The sequence below is a fragment of the Barbus barbus genome, assembly GCF_936440315.1.
Source record: "Barbus barbus genome assembly, chromosome: 10".
Taxonomy (NCBI): Eukaryota; Metazoa; Chordata; class Actinopteri; order Cypriniformes; family Cyprinidae; genus Barbus; species Barbus barbus.
The window spans coordinates 13,765,213-13,786,049 of NC_136738.1; the positions used below are offsets into that span (position 1 = coordinate 13,765,213).

At 38.8% G+C, this 20,837-nt stretch overlaps 1 protein-coding gene across 1 annotated transcript in view; it reads right to left on the bottom strand.

The window, feature by feature from the left end:
- Positions 1-20,837, bottom strand: part of LOC306875608 (piezo-type mechanosensitive ion channel component 2) — a gene marked incomplete at both ends in the record, with an annotated part of 550,584 nt that overhangs the window by 294,638 nt on the left and 235,109 nt on the right. Inside the window, 2 exon segments of the mRNA XM_079426295.1 lie at positions 691-856; positions 947-1,048. Coding sequence (XP_079282421.1) covers positions 691-856; positions 947-1,048 — 268 coding nt within the window.

Sequence of the window (20,837 nt, forward strand, 5' to 3'; positions counted from 1 at the left end):
ATAGGGTGTTCTTTTGAACACAGCCTCTGAGTGTCGACTTTGAGCTGTTAATTCACAGTATATTCCTGTAGGCTGCTGTCTCAAAAATGGCAAAGGTTGCCCAGAATGCATTGTTTTCTACAGAATGTATTGTAATGTACTGTTTTTTTTTTTTATAGAAAATGGTATGTTACTGTCAGAATTTGGCCATTTCGCTACAGCAAGGATTTACAGTATAGGACAATATTTGGCTGAGATACAACTATTTGAAAATCTGGAATCTGAGGATGCAAATAACTCTAAATATTGAGAAAATCGCCATTCAATTTGCCAAATGAAGTTCTTAGCAATGCATATTACTAATTAAAAATTAAGTTTTGATATATTTACGGTAGGAAATTTACAAAATATCTTTATGGAACATGATCTTTACTTATTATCCTAATGATTTTTGGCTAAAAAAATCTATAATTTTGACCCAAACAATGTCTTGATGGTCATTGCTACAAATATACCCATGCGACTTAAGACTGGTTTTGTGGTCCAGGGTCACATATTGTATGTTAAGATAATCATCAAATATTCTGTGGGCCATGAAATATTTGTTAAAATGGTCAAAAATGTTGTCACTGGCTGGCAAATGATGATGATGATGATGATGATGATTATTATTATTATGAAAATGTACACTAATGAAAAACTAACACATACCGGCAATGAAGAAAGTTGTTGACAGGAGTGTACTGGTTGAGTGTTTGTGGATCCAGATTTCTGCTGATCTCTACATTCTCTCCTGCCAGGAGTCTCACACAGGCCTGATTTTCGTCCTCAAAGACCTGCCACTGCAGAGATGCTACCAGCAACAGCAGACAGTCATCTGATTGAAAATAAATTAGAAAATGAGAGTGATACACACATTCTTCTCGGCAGATATGCTGATTCAATGTGGTGTGATGGAGTAAGTCACAGAGAATGAAGTTGGCGTTGGGAATCATGGTGTAGTCTGGAAGATACAGCCACTTGATCAGATTAGAGCTCAGAGCCACATATGACTTCCTCCAGGGATAATCTATCAGAGAGTGAAATGGTTTCATTAGGACACGTTTTTCTTATACTGGGATTTATTAACAGAGAGATGGTAGTATACATTGTGTCAAAATGATTGATTTTATTACCCTCATAAAAATTCCACCCCCCTCCCATAACTGGACACCTGTTTTGTACACCCCCCAGCCCCCGTCTAAGCGGCCATCTGTTATTCACCCTATAGTGAACTTAAGGAATTTATGACAATGTGTTTGTGTGTGTGTGGGGCCAATGTTATGTGCTTTAAACTTTAAATGATGAAACTGTGTTAAATGGGGTAAAGGGATATTTTTATTAAAGTGTTTTCACATACATATCAAGAAAAAATCATCAAACATGTACATAAAACGTACAAAGACTGTTTATTTCCCTACAAGTCGAGACTAGTGTTGTTAAAACAGGAAACACGTAGAAACTAAAACAAAAAAGCAATGACATGTTAGTTAAACAATGCGCTAATTTTTCCTATCATTAGAATTTAAAACTTTTTGACAAAGTTAAATAGAAGAAGAGGCGTGCACGTTCGTTTATCTAAAACAATAATATATATTTATCAAAATCTATGTTGTGGTTTTTAAAAAGTTTAAATTTTTAACAGATACGAAGTTAAATAATATAGAATTGTTTTTATCTTACCATGGTACGCCTGTTTTCCCTACAAGTCAAGACGCGCTAGTGTTGTTAAAACAATTTTATGAAAAACTAAAACAAAAAAGCATTAGATACGCTAGTTTTTCTATCATTAGAATTTAAAACTAGCTAGTTTGACAAAGTTAAATAGAAGAAGTGAGCGCGCTCCATCAAAAACAAAAAAAGAATCGGACACATTAGTTAAAACAATAAGATATATTTATCAAAATCTATGTCTTGCTTTTTTAAAAAAGTTTGAGTTTATAACAGATACAAAGTTAAATAATATAGAGACGACTTCTCTTACCGTGGTGTGAAATAAAAAATAACAGACCGTTAAACAACAGTATAAGATACCTGTAAAAATCTTCTGACATTACAATTTAAAAGCTAGCTTTTGTCCCAACTTAGAAAATTAAAAGAACAGACTATTTTACGCAGCGTCCGTCAGATAACCTCTCGCTTCTGTGTCAGACTCAGAATGAGTTTACGACCGCTGTGGTCAGACCACACCCACTAACACCCCCCTCTAACACTGTAAGGAGAGGCCGACACGAAGGTTTAATTGTTATAAAAATTAAACAAAGTAAAGTTTTTAAGTTATTTTTAATAAACCTTTATCGTTTCTCAATTAATGAAACCATTCAGTATTCATCTTAAAGCTTTTCACTTTAAAGGTTACACAAGTTTTCTGCTAAACAAACGCCCCCGCAGGAAAAATGTTTGTTTGTCTTATTTTATTTAAGTCCCATAATTCCTTTAATAGGCTTTTGATTTTTGTCAAGCTTAAGACGTCTATCGTACTATATAACCCAGACTTAAAAATTAGGTTACACAAGTTTTCTTTTAAACATTCAACTCTAACCCGCAGGAAAACATTATTTGTTTTGTCTTATTTATTTACTCTTTGATTTTTTCAATCTTAAAACTTCTAGTGTTCTGTGTCGGTTAAAATACACATGTGCGAGAAGAAACTGAAATGATAGCAAATGTTTTGGATTTTCAGTCATAATTAGAGGGGTAAACTTTTTTCTACAACATCTTACGAAATGTAAATGTTTTGGCTCACGCAGAGCGACCAAATGAGAAAGTACGCTGCGAGGCCGGACCTGTGACCAGCGAAACGGTCTTATCTGATCAACAGACTCGTTGTAAAATATCTAAAGTTTCTGGGGTTCGACTCATTTGCAATCTAATGAGTTTTTGAGGGATCTGGCGTCGTAAACTTTGTTAGAACGTGGTTCATTGATCAAAACCGATCGTCTTTCTAACATGTTCAGCGATCAAAGGGCATCCGTGTTAACCATTTTATGACGTGCACCTGCGCGTGTGTCTGTGCACCTCTGTCGAAGGTTTAGGCAAAAGTTCGCTGACCGGTCAAAGGATGTGTGCCCTATTGAACCTTTTTATGACACATATCTGGTGAAGTTAGGTATAGTTGAGAATTGAGTATTTATAATGTATTTATAATCTATTCAAATGTGGCTTTAAACTAACGTTCAGGATGTGATGAGATAGTCAAAGAAGAAGGTGATAACCACAAACTTAAATAAATACAGGTGATTGTTTTAATAAGACGATTTATGCTGTAGGAAAACATTCTTTAATTTACTTCATTTTACCTAGTTTTATTTCTTTTTTTCACTCATATATTTTTCAACCATCAACACAAACACACACACACACACACACACACACACAAACACTCAACACATCTACACGTAAACATCCACATAAACAACCATACAGTTAAATATTTAAACTTTTATGATGTCTCATACAAACCTTTTTTAAAGAACGTTTAGAATCACGCTGGGTATCTTTACAAGGTGATGAAAAGCAGCATGATTAAGCAATGATATAACTTTTGTTTTAAAAAATAAGTTTTTAGATCTTTCAAACCTAAAATCATGATCCTTTAGACTAGAGCAAGGATTAGAAGCAGTCAAACGATCCTCTGAGTAACGCAAGACACTTACAGAGATTTTTCTTTAGGAATTGGACCTAAATTAGATAGATAAAGAAGGTTGGAATTAGATAGATAAAGAAAACACACACACACAAATCTGAGTATGCTAAATTTTAAATACGAGCAAAATCGTATATGTTGTTTTTACTTTTTGTTGTTATTTAAGAAATGTTTTCATTTTAATCTAGACTGTAGATAGTATGTGTACTGTAAAAGAACAAATATACATTTCACTTAAAACTTCTCCGTAAATAATTACACCTACAGTTTTAACATGTTTAAAAAGTTTTAAACACTTTGTGTGTCCCTAAAGTAAGTCATGATGTCTATTGTCTTTAAATTAAACTTTAGTGTGTAAAACATAAGCAAAGTTCAATATTACTGTTAAAAATAGTATAATAAAACACAAACACTCACATAAAAACAAAAAAAAAACACACACACACACACACACATACACTAAAACAAACCCTATACAGTTAAACATTTAGACTATTATGATGTGTATTTATGTTTTCATCTCTACAAGCATGATTAAACAATGATATAACTTTTGTTTTAACAAATAAGTTTTTAGATCTTTCAAACCTAAAACCACAATGTTCTAAAGCAAGGATTAGAAGCAGTCAAATGATCCTCTGATTAACGCAAGACTCTTACAGAGATTTTTCTTTATGAATTTGACCTATATTAGACTGAAAATTACTTAAGGTTGTCTGCAACAAAAGTATAAGGTGCCACAAATGCTTCTCAGAATCTTTACAACAGATTAGACTTTCTTTCTCAGTATTGGTATTATTAACCGCAGAGTTTAAATGTAGCATTTGTTCACAGTATAATGTTTTATTAAAATAAAAACAACTGGTCTATATAGGTTTATTTGACTAAGATTTGATCAAATAACTGATATAAGAAACATGCAAATATTTGATATGTCCATCTTATCACACCACAACCTGACGTGTCTGGTGGTTTATGATGATATCTTACTGATACAGATGTGTTAAGGTGTTAAGTGTCTGTAAAATAGTTTAAAAAGTCATCTTTTTAGCTTTCACGTAGGATTTGTGTCCACGCTCAAGTGGTTTTTGTGTAACAGAATCCTGAGACAAATGAAAATAGATTGTGTGAAAGGCTTTTCTCTTTAAGATATTTGTAATGACAGACTAAAAGCTTTATAAAACAATTGTGTGTATGCATTTCTCTCGTACATGTATACAGTAACCGATGAATACACAAAACAGTATTAATACATAACCTCATAAATTCAGCGTGATTCTATCATATCAATCAATAATAAAAGATTTAATTTATATACCGTATCTGACTTTCTCTTCAAAACACAATAAACTTTCTTACGACTTTTTTAAATGTGTTGAACAACCGGTTTTGGGGGAAAACCGTATAGTGTTGTGTTTCTAATTTAGGATGGTTGTAGTTAATCCCGTCTTTATCTGAAACATTTTTGTATTCAAACTGTCTCACGCACACACACATGTTGGTTTTTGTGGTTTATGGGGACTCTCCATAGGCGTAATGGTTTTTATACTGAACAAACTGTGTGCGCTATTGCCCTACACCAACCCTACACCTAAACTTAGCCCTCACAAGAGACTTTGTGCATTTTTAGATCTTCAAAAAAACACCATTTAGTATGTTTTTTAAGCCTTTTGAATTACGGGGACATAGGCAGTGTCCTCATAAACCACCTTCATATTGTAATACCTCTGTCATACCCACGTCATTACACAAATTTGTGTCCTCATAAACCACATAAACATGTACACACACACACACACACACAGCTTTCCCGGTCAGCCGCAAATTGCCAACAATATTCTTAACTTTGTTTTATCATTCAGCTGTAGCTAAAACCCTATAACGGAGTTATACTATAGATGAGGAAAGAGCTCATTAACCTGTTTAACTCTAAAAATGTTAACAATGTCGCTTACGACTAGTTTAACAAACAAGGGAACGCTCATAAAACAAGTCTGGAAGCGATTTGAAGCATTCTAACAACAAGTAGCCTACAACCGCTGCAGAAAATAGCACCGCAGTAAACTCCGGATGTGATATCGACCGACTTATCAGATGTTCAACATATTATTACAAGGTCTTGCTTATAGTTTATGATGAAATTAGAAAAATATAAGAACACAACCAGATCCTAACGCTATTTCACGAAATAACGCAACAACGGGTGCTCCGTTTCGACATATACACGTCGAGTCTGTTTTACCATAAGTATATCGTATTTTTATATATATATATATATATATATATATTTGTTTAGGCTAAATACGTTTTAACAGTTCTTTTTGTTTTTGTTTTCACAAAGATGTTAAATTGAACGTGTGTAACTAATACCTCATTCAAACGTTGCGGCCTTTCAGGTCAGCGAACTACAATACCCAGCATATGCCTCAGACTACAAACATGGCCGTCGGGGATTCATATCCCAAAATGCTTGTGCGTGACAGCGCTCTAAATCGTCGGACTTTTGATTATACGGGCGCTCAGATGCCCTATATAAAAAAAGACACGCATTTACACACTTTTTGTGAAGTATACGCACCTTCCGTGTTGTGATGATACAAACCCTTTTTGTGATCTCTGTTAGCGATGCGTAGCCCGATTAATTTCTGCGAAACGATTCTTTCCCACAGTTCGGTTCAGTGATTTGGTTCAAAGATCTGATTCATTGTCTCATTAAGTCGTCTCGCTGTGATGAAAATGCGTGTGAAAGGGCGGATAACATATTAACGTGATGTTTTGGTACGTGTCTTACACAACTGCGCGTTACTTAATGTTTTTATTAAGTTTTAATATAAAAGGTAATAGTCTGTTAACAATTTTGACGCTTTTATTATGAAATCGCACAAAGAACCACTAAAGTACGCACTGTTTGTTAACACAGAATTAATAATCAAAATAATAACCTACTACGAGCTTTATTTACAGCATGCCGAATGTAATACAGTTAAACAGAAACATTAAAACATTTCAAACTTGTTAAACAACAGCTTCAATACATTCCTCTTATGAAAACGGTTAAAATCAAATGCTGTCAAACAGAACGTTGTCTGCAAGTTTCCGACGTGTAAATTACCAACAAGTTCTCAAAGAGAAACATACTTATACCGAGCTTGAAAATATGTTCAAAACACATAAATATCCATCACGCATATAGTTTGTGCGTCGATCTAACACATTCTGTACATTCAATCAAAAACACGACCAACAGACCGACAGACAGACAAAACCTCAACGATAGCTGAGATGGATCGGGAGGGAGGACAAAATTATTATTCTTCGTCACAATAACATACCGGGTTCGAGAAATTTGATACCCTTACTACAGATTTTCGCGAAATTCTTTATTCTAGTTGTTATTTTCCTCTTATTCAATCATAAACCTGCAAGAGTTCAATTAATTGATAACATTTGAACAAATTCTCTAAGTAAAAAAATTAGTGGTGTCAAAATTAGCGCGTTAACGCATGCTATTAATTATTTTCAGATTAACGCGTTAAAAATATTTAATGCAATTAACGCAGGGGCGGGGCTAGGTTTGGACTCCCCATTCGCAACTGCTGCCTCTGTCTCTTTTTTTCTTGCAAAGGATTGCGTTTATTTAGATGCAGAATGTTTTTATGACCACATCAAACGGAAGAAGTTTCAGACACGTGCTCTATACGTCGCCTCCACGCCAGACGCGAGTCAAACAAGCGCGTAAAAGATACTGTGCTCGTAGCGCACACTCTTCAAATACACGCACATAGGTGCCGGTGCGCGCTGTAGCCTATATCATTTCATATCATACAGCGAAACTACGTGCATGCAATGTCGTAGTTATGCCGTCAGTTAAGGCATGAAGTTTCCAAAAAGGCGTTTAAAGCTGCCTTAAACTGTGTGCATGCATGCAATAGCCTATGTTATATATGCGTCACATTTAAGTACATGTCTCTGAAATGGTTTTAAAAACTGTCCTGAGGCACCCTAGCACTGTCTCCCTTATCTAAAATACCCAATTCAACTTATCCGCTCAATAGTTGAGACTTTCAGACCTGAGTCAGAAAATGTAAAGAGATTTGTGAGAAAATAAGATGCATGTCAGATCCCCATCACCTTCAGCAGCAGCAGCTTTTAAAGCAATAGCAGGCAAATAATAATAACCAGCTGCTGTGATGTCTATTAATCCAAGAACAAAAGAAAAAAAAAAGAGGAAATCAATAACTTTTATAGTTTTAAGGGGTTCATCTATATTTAATTTAGAATTTAGTGTTTGGTAAGGATTCATTTTCTGTATATTTCTGCTGAAGGGCACAGCTAGCTAAATATGTCATTTATTATAATGGGTTCATGTGAAGATTGTTTTAAGTTCACTTAAATTAGACGTTAAGTCTAATAAATGTTAAAATTGATAGCTCTCAATTATACTGTAATGCTGAATGGCTACAGTCAATGGTTAAATATTCAGGGGGCAAACATTTTTTTATAGAGACATCAGTAGTACTGATATCAGTGATGCTGGCCTTCAATCATGAAAAAGATACCATTAAATAAATATTAAAAATATACTGTCTTTATGTTGTTTGTACATTGTACATTTGAAGATTGTTTATTTAAAAACTTGAATGTTAGGTGGGGTTAAGCGTGATTAATCACGATTAATTTTCGAAAAATGTGTGATTAATTAGTTAATTTTTTTAATCGATTTACAGCACTAAAAAAAATGAAATCCTGTGTTTTATGTTCAGATTTGTCTGATCTTTTTGCGATATTGCATTATTCTGTAATTCGGGTTAACAGGGTTAAATTCTCAAAAGAAATACAACAACAATTAAATGACAGTCCTTCTACATGACACTGCTTAAGACTAAACAACACTAAAGGACATCTTTCTGGTCTGTCTACGATGTGCGTTCACAAGACAAACCGAGCATGAAAAACGGGCGTTTGTGTCTTTCTGTTAGCTACATAAGACTATTTCACTTCAAACTTTTCTATTACGCTTGAAGCTACGCATTTCACAGTACATACGCAGATACGCGTTTCTTTTTCGTATGTCTCTAAACAATAGTTAGGTAAATGACTTAAATACAGTTGATACGTCATTTTAAGTGAAAGGTGGGACGATTTATGTCTTTTTTATTTTGTCCACACCAATGCTTTGATACCCATGTTTTCGACGTCTGTCTTTTAAGACAGTAAAAGAAAACCTCCTCAGTGACAGGACTTTCCCATGAGCTTCTTTTAAAGTTGATAAACTGTATCCTCTTTGTTGAAACCACTGAGTCATAGTAGTCAATTGCACTTCAAAATCCTCATCTGAATAACCGTCTCAATCTCTGAAATTGACCATACAGAAAATTACAAAATTCTTAATTATCCACGGGGAATGAAAGCTTTCTCCATGTAAAATGGTGTTTCGATCTGTAGATTTCCTATAAACAGAAGTATGAAGATTGCCTTGTGCATCCTTTCTGATGGTTAAATCCAAAAAAATTATTTCATTCTTGTCATATTCCAAATTAAATCTCAAATTTGCATTACTTGAATTGATATAAGCATGGAAATCCAGTAACTCTTTCTCACTACCCGCAAAAAAAAAAAAAATCAATTATGTCATCTATTGTAACGGAACGGGTCGGACACAGAGGTAAGTGAAATCACAAGGTGTTTATTTACAGGGTGAACAGCAAATAGCAATCGTGCGGATTCTTCGGACTTGGTGAGTGTTAATTCGTGAGGTTAAAGTAATAGGAATGTCAATCACAATCAGTCTCTCGGTCTTGACAGATCCTGGAGTTTGGCAGCGTCAGAGAGGCAGAGACATCCGAGGATTCAACAAAGCCACCGGGGACAGACGAGGAGGAGGACTGGAAGAGGACAAGGCAGAAGGTAAGTAAGGACAGGTAAGTTATTTGCAGGTAGATATACTCAGCTTATGGGAAGCAGAGACGGTCCATGTAGCAATCCGGATATCGGACTTTGCAGTGCTTGTCACGTCACTTCAAGATCGGACGATCTAGTGAGCTGAGGGAAGTGCTTTTATGTGGCTGGTGATAATGAGGTGCAGGTGCCGGTGATGATTGGAAATAAACAGGTGATAGTGATGAGTGACGGGGAAGACGGGCCATTCTGTGACATCTATATAGCGCCCCCACCAAATGATCTTGTTTATAAAAACATTCTTGGTGGTGTACACAAATCTTTCTTCCCATAAACCAAGAAATAAGTTTGCATAATTTGGGGCAAAACTCGCCCCCATTGCAGTACCTTTTTCTTGTCTATACAGGCAGTCTTCAAACAGAAAAACATTATTTTGTAAAGTCCATTCTTTACTCACTAGGAGGCAAAACGTCTTTTGATCGTGATTTTAGATAATGCCTCAAAGATTCCAGACCTTCATCATGGACTATGTTGCTGTAAAGAGATTCCACATGCATTGTCAACATAAAGCAATCCCCAATATTTTTAATAGTCACTATTTTCTTTAAAACTTGCATAGTATCTTGGATATAAAATGGCAATTCCATCACAAAAGGTTTGATAAAAAAAATCTATGTATTTCAATATCGGTAGCAATAGATCCATTCCCACTGATAATTGGTCTTCCTGGTGGGTTAAACAAATCTTTGTGAATCTTAGGTAACATATAGAACACTGGTAACACTGGGTTGCGGACTACCAGACATATTCCTTCTGTGAAATCCAGTTTTCGTTTCTTGCCTCAATCAACATCTCATTACAAATTATTTTCATATTGTCCAATGGATTAGAAGATAGCAAGGAATAGTAAGACGTATTGTTCAATTGTTGCTTTGCTTCCAGTATATATTTATCCTTACTCCATACACATACCGCACCTCCTTTATCAGCACCTTTTTATTTATCATCATTATCATCTCTGGTAGATAATGCATCTTTTTGCCTCTTTGTAAGGTTATACTGACGAGTTCCTTTGGTCTGAAAAACTCTTTCCACCTCAAAAGACACTTTTTTGGTAAATGTATTCAGTATGGGATGTTTTATGTTGTTTAATAAAGGACCTCAAACACCTCGTGCTCGGATGCCAGCGTAACTCTTTTTATTCTACCACCAACTTCACCCCGCCCCCTAATGTCCATGATAACTACAGATGCCCCGAAGGCACACAATATATTCACATGTACACATACATGACATCCCTCTTCTTCTTTTATTTTTTTTTTTAAACAGAGCATTACATGTAGTTTGTAAACAATCAAACAAAAACTTTTACTCTAACAACAAAGTGATAAACTGATAGACCAATATGTTCTCTGAATGTATTACTTGCCAAAACTTTAAACACTCAGAACCTTGTAACTTGAAACTCAGTCTCTGTATCTTTCCGGGAACTCTCAGTACTCTCCCAGATCTAGTACGGTATGAATGCTCTTGGACTTCATGAGAGTTTTCCTCTATTTGAGATTCCGTTTTTTTTTTTTGTCGTGAGTATCAGAAACATATTTTTGTAACTGTTCAGCCTCTTGCTGGCCACTTGTCTCCATGACCATACTCTTGTCAAATACTGAATTGTCAGTTTCTTTTTTTTTCCTCAGATGTTTGCGATTTCCTCTGAACAGGTTACCATCTGGGGTTTTGACCACAAAGGATCTGGGATGCTCATGTCTCCATTGGACTACAGCAGGTTGCCAAGACTCTCCTCTCTGCATTCTGATCTTTTCTCCAGGTTGCAGATCCGGTAAGAGCTTTGTCTGCCTGTCATAATAAAACTTTTGCTTACGCTGCCGTTCGTTGAGCTTCCTTTGTACTTGTTTCGTGGCATCCGATATAAGCAGTGCAGATGATGTTGGCAGCTTTGTCCTGAGACGACACCCCATCAACAGCTGTGCAGGGGACAAACCTATCCCTTCGACTGGCGTGTTGCGGTACTCAAGTAGTGCAACATATGGGTCACTGTTGTTACTTTGAGATTTTTTTAACAGAGTCTTTACTGTTTGCACAGTCCTTTCTGCTTGACCATTAGATTGTGCATAACCAGGACTGGATGTTACATGGTTGAAGTTCCACTCCTCTGCGAAACTAGCAAAATCTGCACTTGCATATTGAGGTCCGTTGTCAGATACTACAACATCAGGAATTCCATGCCTTGAAAAAAATGATTTAATTTCAAGAATCACTCCTCGGCTTGTAGTATTTACAAGCTTTCTAATTTCAGGATACTTTGAAAAGTAATCCACACACAAAAGAAATGTAGACCCACTATGATAAAAAAAATACTTGTGCCAATTTTCTCTCATGGTCGTCCAGGTAACTCATGTGGTAGCAGTGGTTCTCTCTGGTTGTTATTCTTATTCTCATTACAGACCACGCATTTGTACACTGTCTCTTCAATTTGTGTCGCAATATTTGGCCAATACATAATGTCTCTTCCCCTTGCTTTACACTTCACAATTCCGAGGTGAGACTCGTGTATTTTACTGAGCATTTCTTGTCTGAGCTGCTGTGGAACAATTATCTTATTGACCTTAAAAAACAGGCCATCAGCATAGCTGATTTCCTCTCTGAACGTCCAGTAGAGTTGAATTGATCTTGGTAGTGCAGATCTATCTTTTGACCAGCCATCTCTGACAGCGTTTCTTAATGCTTGCATCTCAGCATCCTCTGCTGTGGCTTTCTTGAAAACTTCCAGTGTTTTTTTTTTTGTATTGTTTTTTAAAATGGGAAGTTGTGACACCACCCAATTCACCTCCAATTCTTCTCCCAACAGATTCTCACGACTCAGAGCATCAGCAATATATAATTCTTTGCCAGGTTTGTACATCACATTGAGATTTTACCTTTGCAGACGTAGAAGCATTCTTTAAAGTCTCATCGGAGCTTTTTTGGTAGTTAAGTTACTGCTCTGATCTTTTCCTCATCTGGCTTTAGTCCCTGGGCACTGAGGATATGTCCAATGTATTTAATTTCCGTCATTCTGATTTTGAATTTGTTTAATTTCAGATTGTTTTCTCTTGCCCTTTTGGCTCCATTTTGTGGCCTGAGTAAGCCACTAACTTGCAACTAGATTTTTGCAACCTTCCCGTGATGTTTAGTGTTTTGTATGTACTTTCTGAGAACACATTAATTTTGCATCAGTATCAAGTTTGACCTTGACATTTCTCTTATTTATTTTGAGCGTTTCAGTCCAGTCATCTTAATTTTAATTTTGAGATGTAGTAGATTTAAAGTTCTTGACCTGCTCTTGTTGTACTGTTCCAATGAACATTTCGCTCTGTTCAATAGTGTGCATTTTTCTACTGTTACTCGCTTGGCCCTTTAACATGCACATTTTGGCGAAGTGGTTTTTCTTTTGACAGTTCTTGCATGTTTTCCCAAAGGCAGGACAATTTCTGTACTCGTGTTTGTTGCCGCATTTTCTGCATTCCTTTTTTGTCAGCACGCTCTGATCTGATTTGCCCTCTCGTTTCTTTGGCTTCACTGTTTTTATTCTGTGCACCTCCGTTTCTTCATTCAGCGCTTTCATCTGACTTGATGTAATCTCACTGGCCCTGCAGATATCATTGGCTTTATCGAGAGAGAGATCTACCTCTCTCAGCAGTCTACCTCTTAATTGATCGTCCTTTATGCCACATACAACTCTATCACGAATTAATGAGTCATGCAGATCCCCGAACTCACAGTCTTTTGCTTTGTTTTTCAGGTCTGTGACATAAGCATCAATCGTTTCTGAGAGTCCCTGCGAGCGCGTGAAGAACACATGTCTGATGTACGGTAAGCTTTTACGAGGTTCACAGAAGTATTTAAATTTGTCCTTTAGTACCTGTATTTTGTCTTTTTCCTCCTCTGTGAAGTGAAATGTGTTGCAGACTTTAAAAGTCTCTTCTCCTGCTACATGTAGAAACGTTGCACACTGCACCTTCTCGGATGTTTTGGCTATCCCGTTTGCGAGAGATTTCCGTGCAAGTTTAACGGCGGCGACGGCTGCAGTTGTGCCATTGTTACTGTAAACTTTTATGCCGTAACTTCTGACACCATGTTATGTTTTATGTTGTTTAATAAAGGACCTCAAACACCTCGTGCTCGGATGCCAGCGTAACTTTTTATTCTGCCACCAACTTCACCCCGCCCCCTAATGGCCATGATAACAACAGATACCCAGAAGGCACACAATATATTCACATGTACATATACATGACAACGATTAATAGGGCAAAAAGTGGACTTTGGCTGAAAAGAACTTAATATTTCAGAATCTTTAACATTAGGAGTGACTACTGAACTTGATTTATGATGATGTCACACTTTCAGATGTAAATTACGGTAAAATCTAAAAAGATCTATCTTAGTTTGAAACCTGTTACCCGAATAAGTCGGGGCAAAAGAAAGTCCTTTAGACAGCACAGATTTACAATCATCTGAAAGATTAAGATCGGAAATATTAATCACCGCTGTTGTCTCTTCTGGCTGTGAGTGGTCGGCCTCTGATAACTTAGTTGCAGATCCCCTCTTGCCCCTTCGCGTCTTCCTCTTTTGGTGTACCTTCCTGGAATGGTACGCTAAAAAATCAGTAGGATTATGCACAGCATTTTCTTGAGTTGGACTGCAAACATCAGAACGTTGGTTATCTCCATCAGTTTCATCATCAGTACTAGGCAAGCTGAATGATACTGTAACGAGGAGGCAGTGTCTTTAAGATCCATGTGCAGCTTAATTATCACACAAGAATGGTCATACAAGCATAAGTCAATCACAGGCATCAGGTACCACGTAGGCAGAGCAGAATCATAAACAGAGTTCGGGCTAGAGGTCTGGGCAGGCGGCAGACAGATAACAAAACAGATCAAGCAGGGCAGGCAGAGTCAGATTAGGCAGGCAGAGTTCTTTCATAAACGTGTAAACAGTCCAGGTCGGCAACAGGAAATCAAACACGGGATAAACGCTCAGAAATGTCTGCATGGCAAGAACAAGACTTCGCAATGAGAGCAAGGGTGGAGCAGATTAAATAGACCAGTCAATGGGGAACACCTGTGCCGGTAATCAGTCTCAGGTACGGGGTGTGATGGGAAATGAAGTCCGAATGACAGAGTTAATACTCAGGTGAGGGTTCCCTCTGGGGGTGATCGGAGGGAGCCACAGAGGCTGAGTTCGTGACAGAGCCCCTCCCCTGTGAGCGGCTCCTGACACGAAGAGGCAAACGACGCCGGGATCTTCCACAGGGTCTCGGGGGGCGGCCTATCCGGATGGTCTCGATGAAAGTCTGCAGTAAGAGAAGGGTCCAAGATGTCCTCCGCACTGACCCATGATTGTTCCTCCGGGCCGTACCCCTCCTAGTCCACTAGATACTGAAGTATCCTGCCCCGGCGACGAGAGTCCAGAATCTCTCGGACTTGATATGCCTCCTCGCCATCTATGATCATGGGAGGAGCCCTCTGGTCACCAGCCTCCTCCTGGACCTCCGCTCCTCTCGGACCACCAGCGGGTTTGAGCAGGGAGAAAAGTGGGTGAGATACGGTAATGAGCAGGTAGAGCCAAACGAAAGGAAACAGGAGTTATTTGTCTGAGGAATTTTGAATGGATCCACGTACCTGGGACTGAGCTTCTTGCAGAGTAGTCGGAGACGAAGGTCCCGAGTAGACAGCCAGACCCACTGACCAGGTTGATAATTGGGATTGATCCATCGGCGACGATTGGCTTGTTCAGTGGAACGACGAACTGCTCTCTGGAGATGGGTATGAGCCTTATTCCATGTCTCCTCACTTCGCTGTAACCATGAGTTGACTGCAGGGAGTTCTGAGGGTTCCCCCGACTAGGGGAAGAGAGGAGGTTGGAATCCCAGAGTGCATTGGAAGGGAGTGATTCCAGTAGCAGGTTTGGAGAGTGAGTTTTGTGCATATTCGACCCAGAATAGGTAGCGGCTCCAGTCGGACTGGTTTCTATGGCAATATGAGCGAAGGAATCGAGTGAGTTCCTGATTGAGACGTTCCACTTGGCCATTGGATTGGGGATATTGGATAACCGGAAGTGAGACTTACATTGATATTGAGTTTCTGACAGAATGCTGTCCATACTCGTGAGGTGAATTGGGGACCTCGATCTGAGACCACATCCTCGGGAAGACCGTAAAACCTGAAGACGTAATTGCACAGAGACTCGGCGGTCTCGAAGGCTGTGGGCAGTTTGGGTAAAGCGATCAGACGGCAGGCTTTGGAAAAGCAATCAATGACGGTGAGGATGGTGGTATGGCCCTGTGAGGTTGGGAGGTCCGTCACGAAACCGATAGCTATGTGTGACCATAGACGTTGTGGTATGGGTAATGGATGGAGCAGACCAGCAGGCAATTGATGAGGTGATTTGGAGATGTTGCATGTAACACAGTTCTTGACGAAGGCGATCGTTTCAGGTTGAATGGAAGGCCACCAAAACCAGTTATTCATTAGTTGAAGTGTGGCTGTTATACCTGGATGTCCTGAACTGGGGGTTGAATGGACCAAACTAAGGACTCGTTGTCGTAGAGCTTGGGGCACATATGTGAGGTTAGGTGGAGTCTCGGCTGGTGGAGGTTCAGTGTTGTGGGCATTAGTGATTTCCGTCAAAATATCCCATTGAATGGGTGCGAGGATGATGGAGGATGGAATGAGGAGTTCTTGATTGGGAATTGAGAGGAGCGGTAATTCGTGCGTGCATGTCACTTTTTTGGCTGAGGTAGAAGGGAGGCAATTCTGTCGGCAGGATTCTGACCAGTGAGTAATTTGCCTTTCGGACCAGGAGATTGAAGGATTGTGTTTCTCTAGCCAGGGTAATCCCAGGATGACTGGATTCTGCGGTGATGAGAAAACAAATAAGCTGATGGATTCGGTGTAAAGAACTCCAACCCTTAATTGGATGTCCTCTGTGATGAATTGAACCCGGCCAGAACCCAGCGGGCGACCGTCTAGCGCTGCCACTGCCAGATGAGATACACAGGGGAAAAGAGGAATGTTGTGAGCTTTGGCAAAACTAGCATCAATGACATTTCCCACAGCTCCAGAATCTATTAAAGCCTTAGCCTCCGTGATCTGCCCGTCGAAATTTAGAGTGACTGGTATTTCTAGAACAGTGGATGGATTCAAATTAGAACTCACCGCCAGGGGGTTGCGAGATGGCCGAGTGGGACAGGTAGCCCTCATATGTCCTGAGAGTCCGCAATACAGACATAGATTCCTGCGCATGCGTCTCTCTCTCTCCTCCTCACTGAGGTGAGTCTGCATGGGTTCCGAGTTAGAGAATGGAACTGGAGTGCCGACTGGGGCCGAGGAGAAATGAGGTTGACGTCGGAAACGAATAAGATTGTCAATCTGAATGGCCAGGTCAATGAACTGATCCAAGGTTTTGCCATCATCCCGACATGCTAATTCAGACTGTAGTTCCATACTCAGACCCTTGCGAAAGTGATGTTTCAACGGATCGTCTGGCCATCCTGTTTGAGCTGCGAGTGTGCGAAAGGAGAGGGCATAATCCACCGCCTAACTTCCTCCCTGCTTTAGTGAAATCAGTTGCTCACCCGCCTCCTTCCCACCAGCGGGATGTTCAAACACCTCCTTAAACCGCAGGATAAAGGCAGTGAAAGTGGGAAAGACAGGATGATCATCACTCCATACAGCAGTGGCCCACTCCAGTGCTCTGCCTGTGAGCAGCGAGCAAACAAATGCGATGCGGCTATCATCGGTGGGATATAGAATGGGTTGTTGACTAACAAACATCGAGCATTGCAATAGGAAGCCCTTACACTTCGTGGGTGAGCCATCAAACTTATCCGGGAACGTCAGTCGAGGACTGGCGGTGGATGTAGATGGGGTAAGGGCTTGGAGAGGTGAGCTTGAGGGAGGTGTTTGGACTGCGGGTGTCTGATGACGAAGATCCCGCAATGCCTGTAACATTTCTTCGGTCAACAGGGTAAGGCGATTAAGTTGTTGCTGATGCGTGGTTAAGATCATAGCTTGAGCAGTTACCTCAGTGGTGAAATGGTAAAATGGATCAATTTCTGGCGAAGTCTTCTGTAACGAGGAGGCAGTGTCTTTAAGATCCATGTGCAGCTTTATTATCACACAAGAATGGTCATACAAGCATAAGTCAATCACAGGCATCAGGTACCACGTAGGCAGAGCAGAATCATAAACAGAGTTCGGGCTAGAGGTCTGGGCAGGCGGCAGACAGATAACAAAATAGATCAGCAGGGCAGGCAGAGTCTGATTAGGTAGGCAGAGTTCTTTCATAAACAGGTAAACAGTCCAGGTCGGCAACAGGAAATCAAACACAGGATAAACGCTCAGAAATGTCTGCATGGCAAGAACAAGACTTCGCAATGAGAGCAAGGGTGGAGCAGATTAAATAGACCAGTCAATGGGGAACACTTGTGCCAGTAATCAGTCTCAGGTACGGGGTGTGATGGGAAATGAAGTCCGAATGACAGAGTTAATACTCAGGTGAGGGTTCCCTCTGGTGGTGATCGGAGGGAGCCACAGAGGCTGAGTTCGTGACAGATACAGATCTTCCACTCCTTTTTTTTACCATAGCGTGTTCTTCCCCAATCATAAACAGTACCTCTGCTATAGTCATCTTGATCCCTTTTGAATTTTGCCAGTTTAATTTGTTTTAATTTTGTTGATAATTTGGCCATATCATCTTGCAATTTATTCTCAAAAAGGAAATCGTTTTTCCTCAGATTCAAGCTGTTCAGATTTCATCTTTGTATCCTGTATTTCTTCCTGTAAAATTCAATTTTGCTTCTTAGCCTCGTCTATCAACAGCAAAATCAAGTCCAGAGAACATTTATTGAGGATGGCCTCCCATTTTTGCTTGAACTCAACATTATCAAAACCAAAATAGGGGAATTTCTTTATCCTCAGACCTCTTGGAATACTTTCTGTTCTCCAATAATCCGATAAAGTAATCAAGTGTAGTTGTCATTTCAGATCTTTTTCTGTTAATTTTCTCAAATCCAAATACAATTTACTTGCATCTGTGTTTTCCAATGTAGGTGCTTGATCCAACAGTGTATCCTGAACAATAATATCCAAGCCCTCGTCGTTGGTGTAGAAAAATTATTTGGTTGACATTTTCCAAAACAGATGTGTCCAAAAACATTCAAAAAAAAAAAAAAAAATAGGAATGGCGCTGCTCCCAGGCCGGCCAATCCCAGATGTACTAACTACATGTTGTAGGCTGCCGTTATTCATGCATGAATCCGTATGACTCCAGTTGTAGTTAAGGATAGCTCTTTGTTAGTTCATAATTAGTTAACTCCTTTAATAATCATAAGTATGTGATGAATTAAGTATTAAGTTAGGCATTAGTACATGATTATTCATGTACCCTCATTGTAAAGTGTTACCCTTAAATTTGATCTTAAACAAGCTTTTCAAAAGAATTTGGTTTAACTGTATAAACTGTATAAGTATGGAGTTGCTTTGCTTTTCTCTGGACTGGTATAATAAATGTTTATCTTTGATTATCTGTTGCCTGTGTTGTTACTGTTGTTATATTGTTGTAGCCACTTACGCTATAACTACATGGAATGAGGGGGAACAAGCACCGCTTTAAATTACAGCCCGCAAATGTTGTATTTACACTGTAACTACATGGAACAAGGAGATAACAAGCACAACTTTAATTTACAGCCCGCAACTGTTGTATTTACCCTGTAACTACATGGAATAAGGGGGGAACAAGCACCGCTTTAAATTACAGCCCACTAATGTTGCATTTACCCTGTAACTACATGGAACAAGGAGGTAGCAAACAACAATTTAATTTACAGCCCGCAACTGATGTATTTACACTGTAACTACATGGAACAACACAGTCATTAATGAGAAAAATATTGCACTAGTCTTTTAATTTATCAAAGATATTAGAAAAGGTAGTATCATCACAACTATGTTCCTTCTTAAAAAAATTATATATGTGAGGATTTCCAGTCAGGTTTTAGACCATATCATCGTGGTTGTATCTCTCTGTTAGTGCTACTGGATATTAGCGCCGCGTTTGACACTATCGACCACAACATTCTTTTAAATAGAGTAGAAAATTATGTTGGCATTAGCATGGTTCAAATCGTACTTATCTGACCGCCATCAATTTGTGGCAGTAATTGAAGAGGTATCATACCAATCACAAGTGCAGTATGGGGTACCTCAAGGCTCAGTACTAGGCCCCTTACTTTTCACGTTTTACATGTTACCCTTGGGAGATATCATTAGGAAACATGATGTTAGCTCAGCTCTATATTTATTCGCGACCTGATGAAACATACCAATTTGCAAAACTAACGGAATGTATAGTTGATATCAAAAACTGGATGACTAGCAATTTCTTACTGCTAAATTCTGACAAAACAGAGGTGTTAATTATTGGACCAAAAACTTTTGCATGTAATAACCTAGATCACTGTCTAATACTTGATGGCTGCTCTGTAAATTCTTCATCATCAGTTAGGAACCTAGGAACCATACTTTTTGATAGCAATCTTTCCTTCGAAAAACATGTTTCTAGCACTTGTAAAACTGCATTTTTCCATCTTAAAAATATGTCTAAATTACGACCTATGCTCTCAATGTCAAATGCAGTAACATTAATTCATGTGTTCATGACCTCGAGGCTATTGTAATGCTTTATTGGGTGGTTGCTCTGCGCATTTAATAAACAAACTCCAGCTCAAAATGCAGCAGCTAGAGTTCTTACTTGAACCAGGAAGTATGACCACATTAGCCCGGTTCTGTCAACACTGCTCTGGCTCCCTATTAAACATTGTATACATTTTAAGATCTTGCTAATTGTCACGGTGCACACAGCAGGGAGGATCAAGGACACGCAGACGAGGACGTAAACTCAAACAATAGACTTTACTGGAGACAGGGCAGGACAATGCAAACTCACAGACATCAAACACTGGGGGTAACGAGTAGACCAGACGAAATCTAACAGAACAGACAGGACTAATATACTCAGGTAAATCAGACAATTAAACAAATACGGCTAGACAAGAATTAACCAATAATCACACTAGACGAGGACAGGAAACAAACCAAATAAGGACACAAGAGGCAGGAACACATGACACACACGACAGAGGACTGATACTAATTACCTATAAGGCCCTGAATTTAAATAGCATCTAACTAAGATTAATAAATGCTGT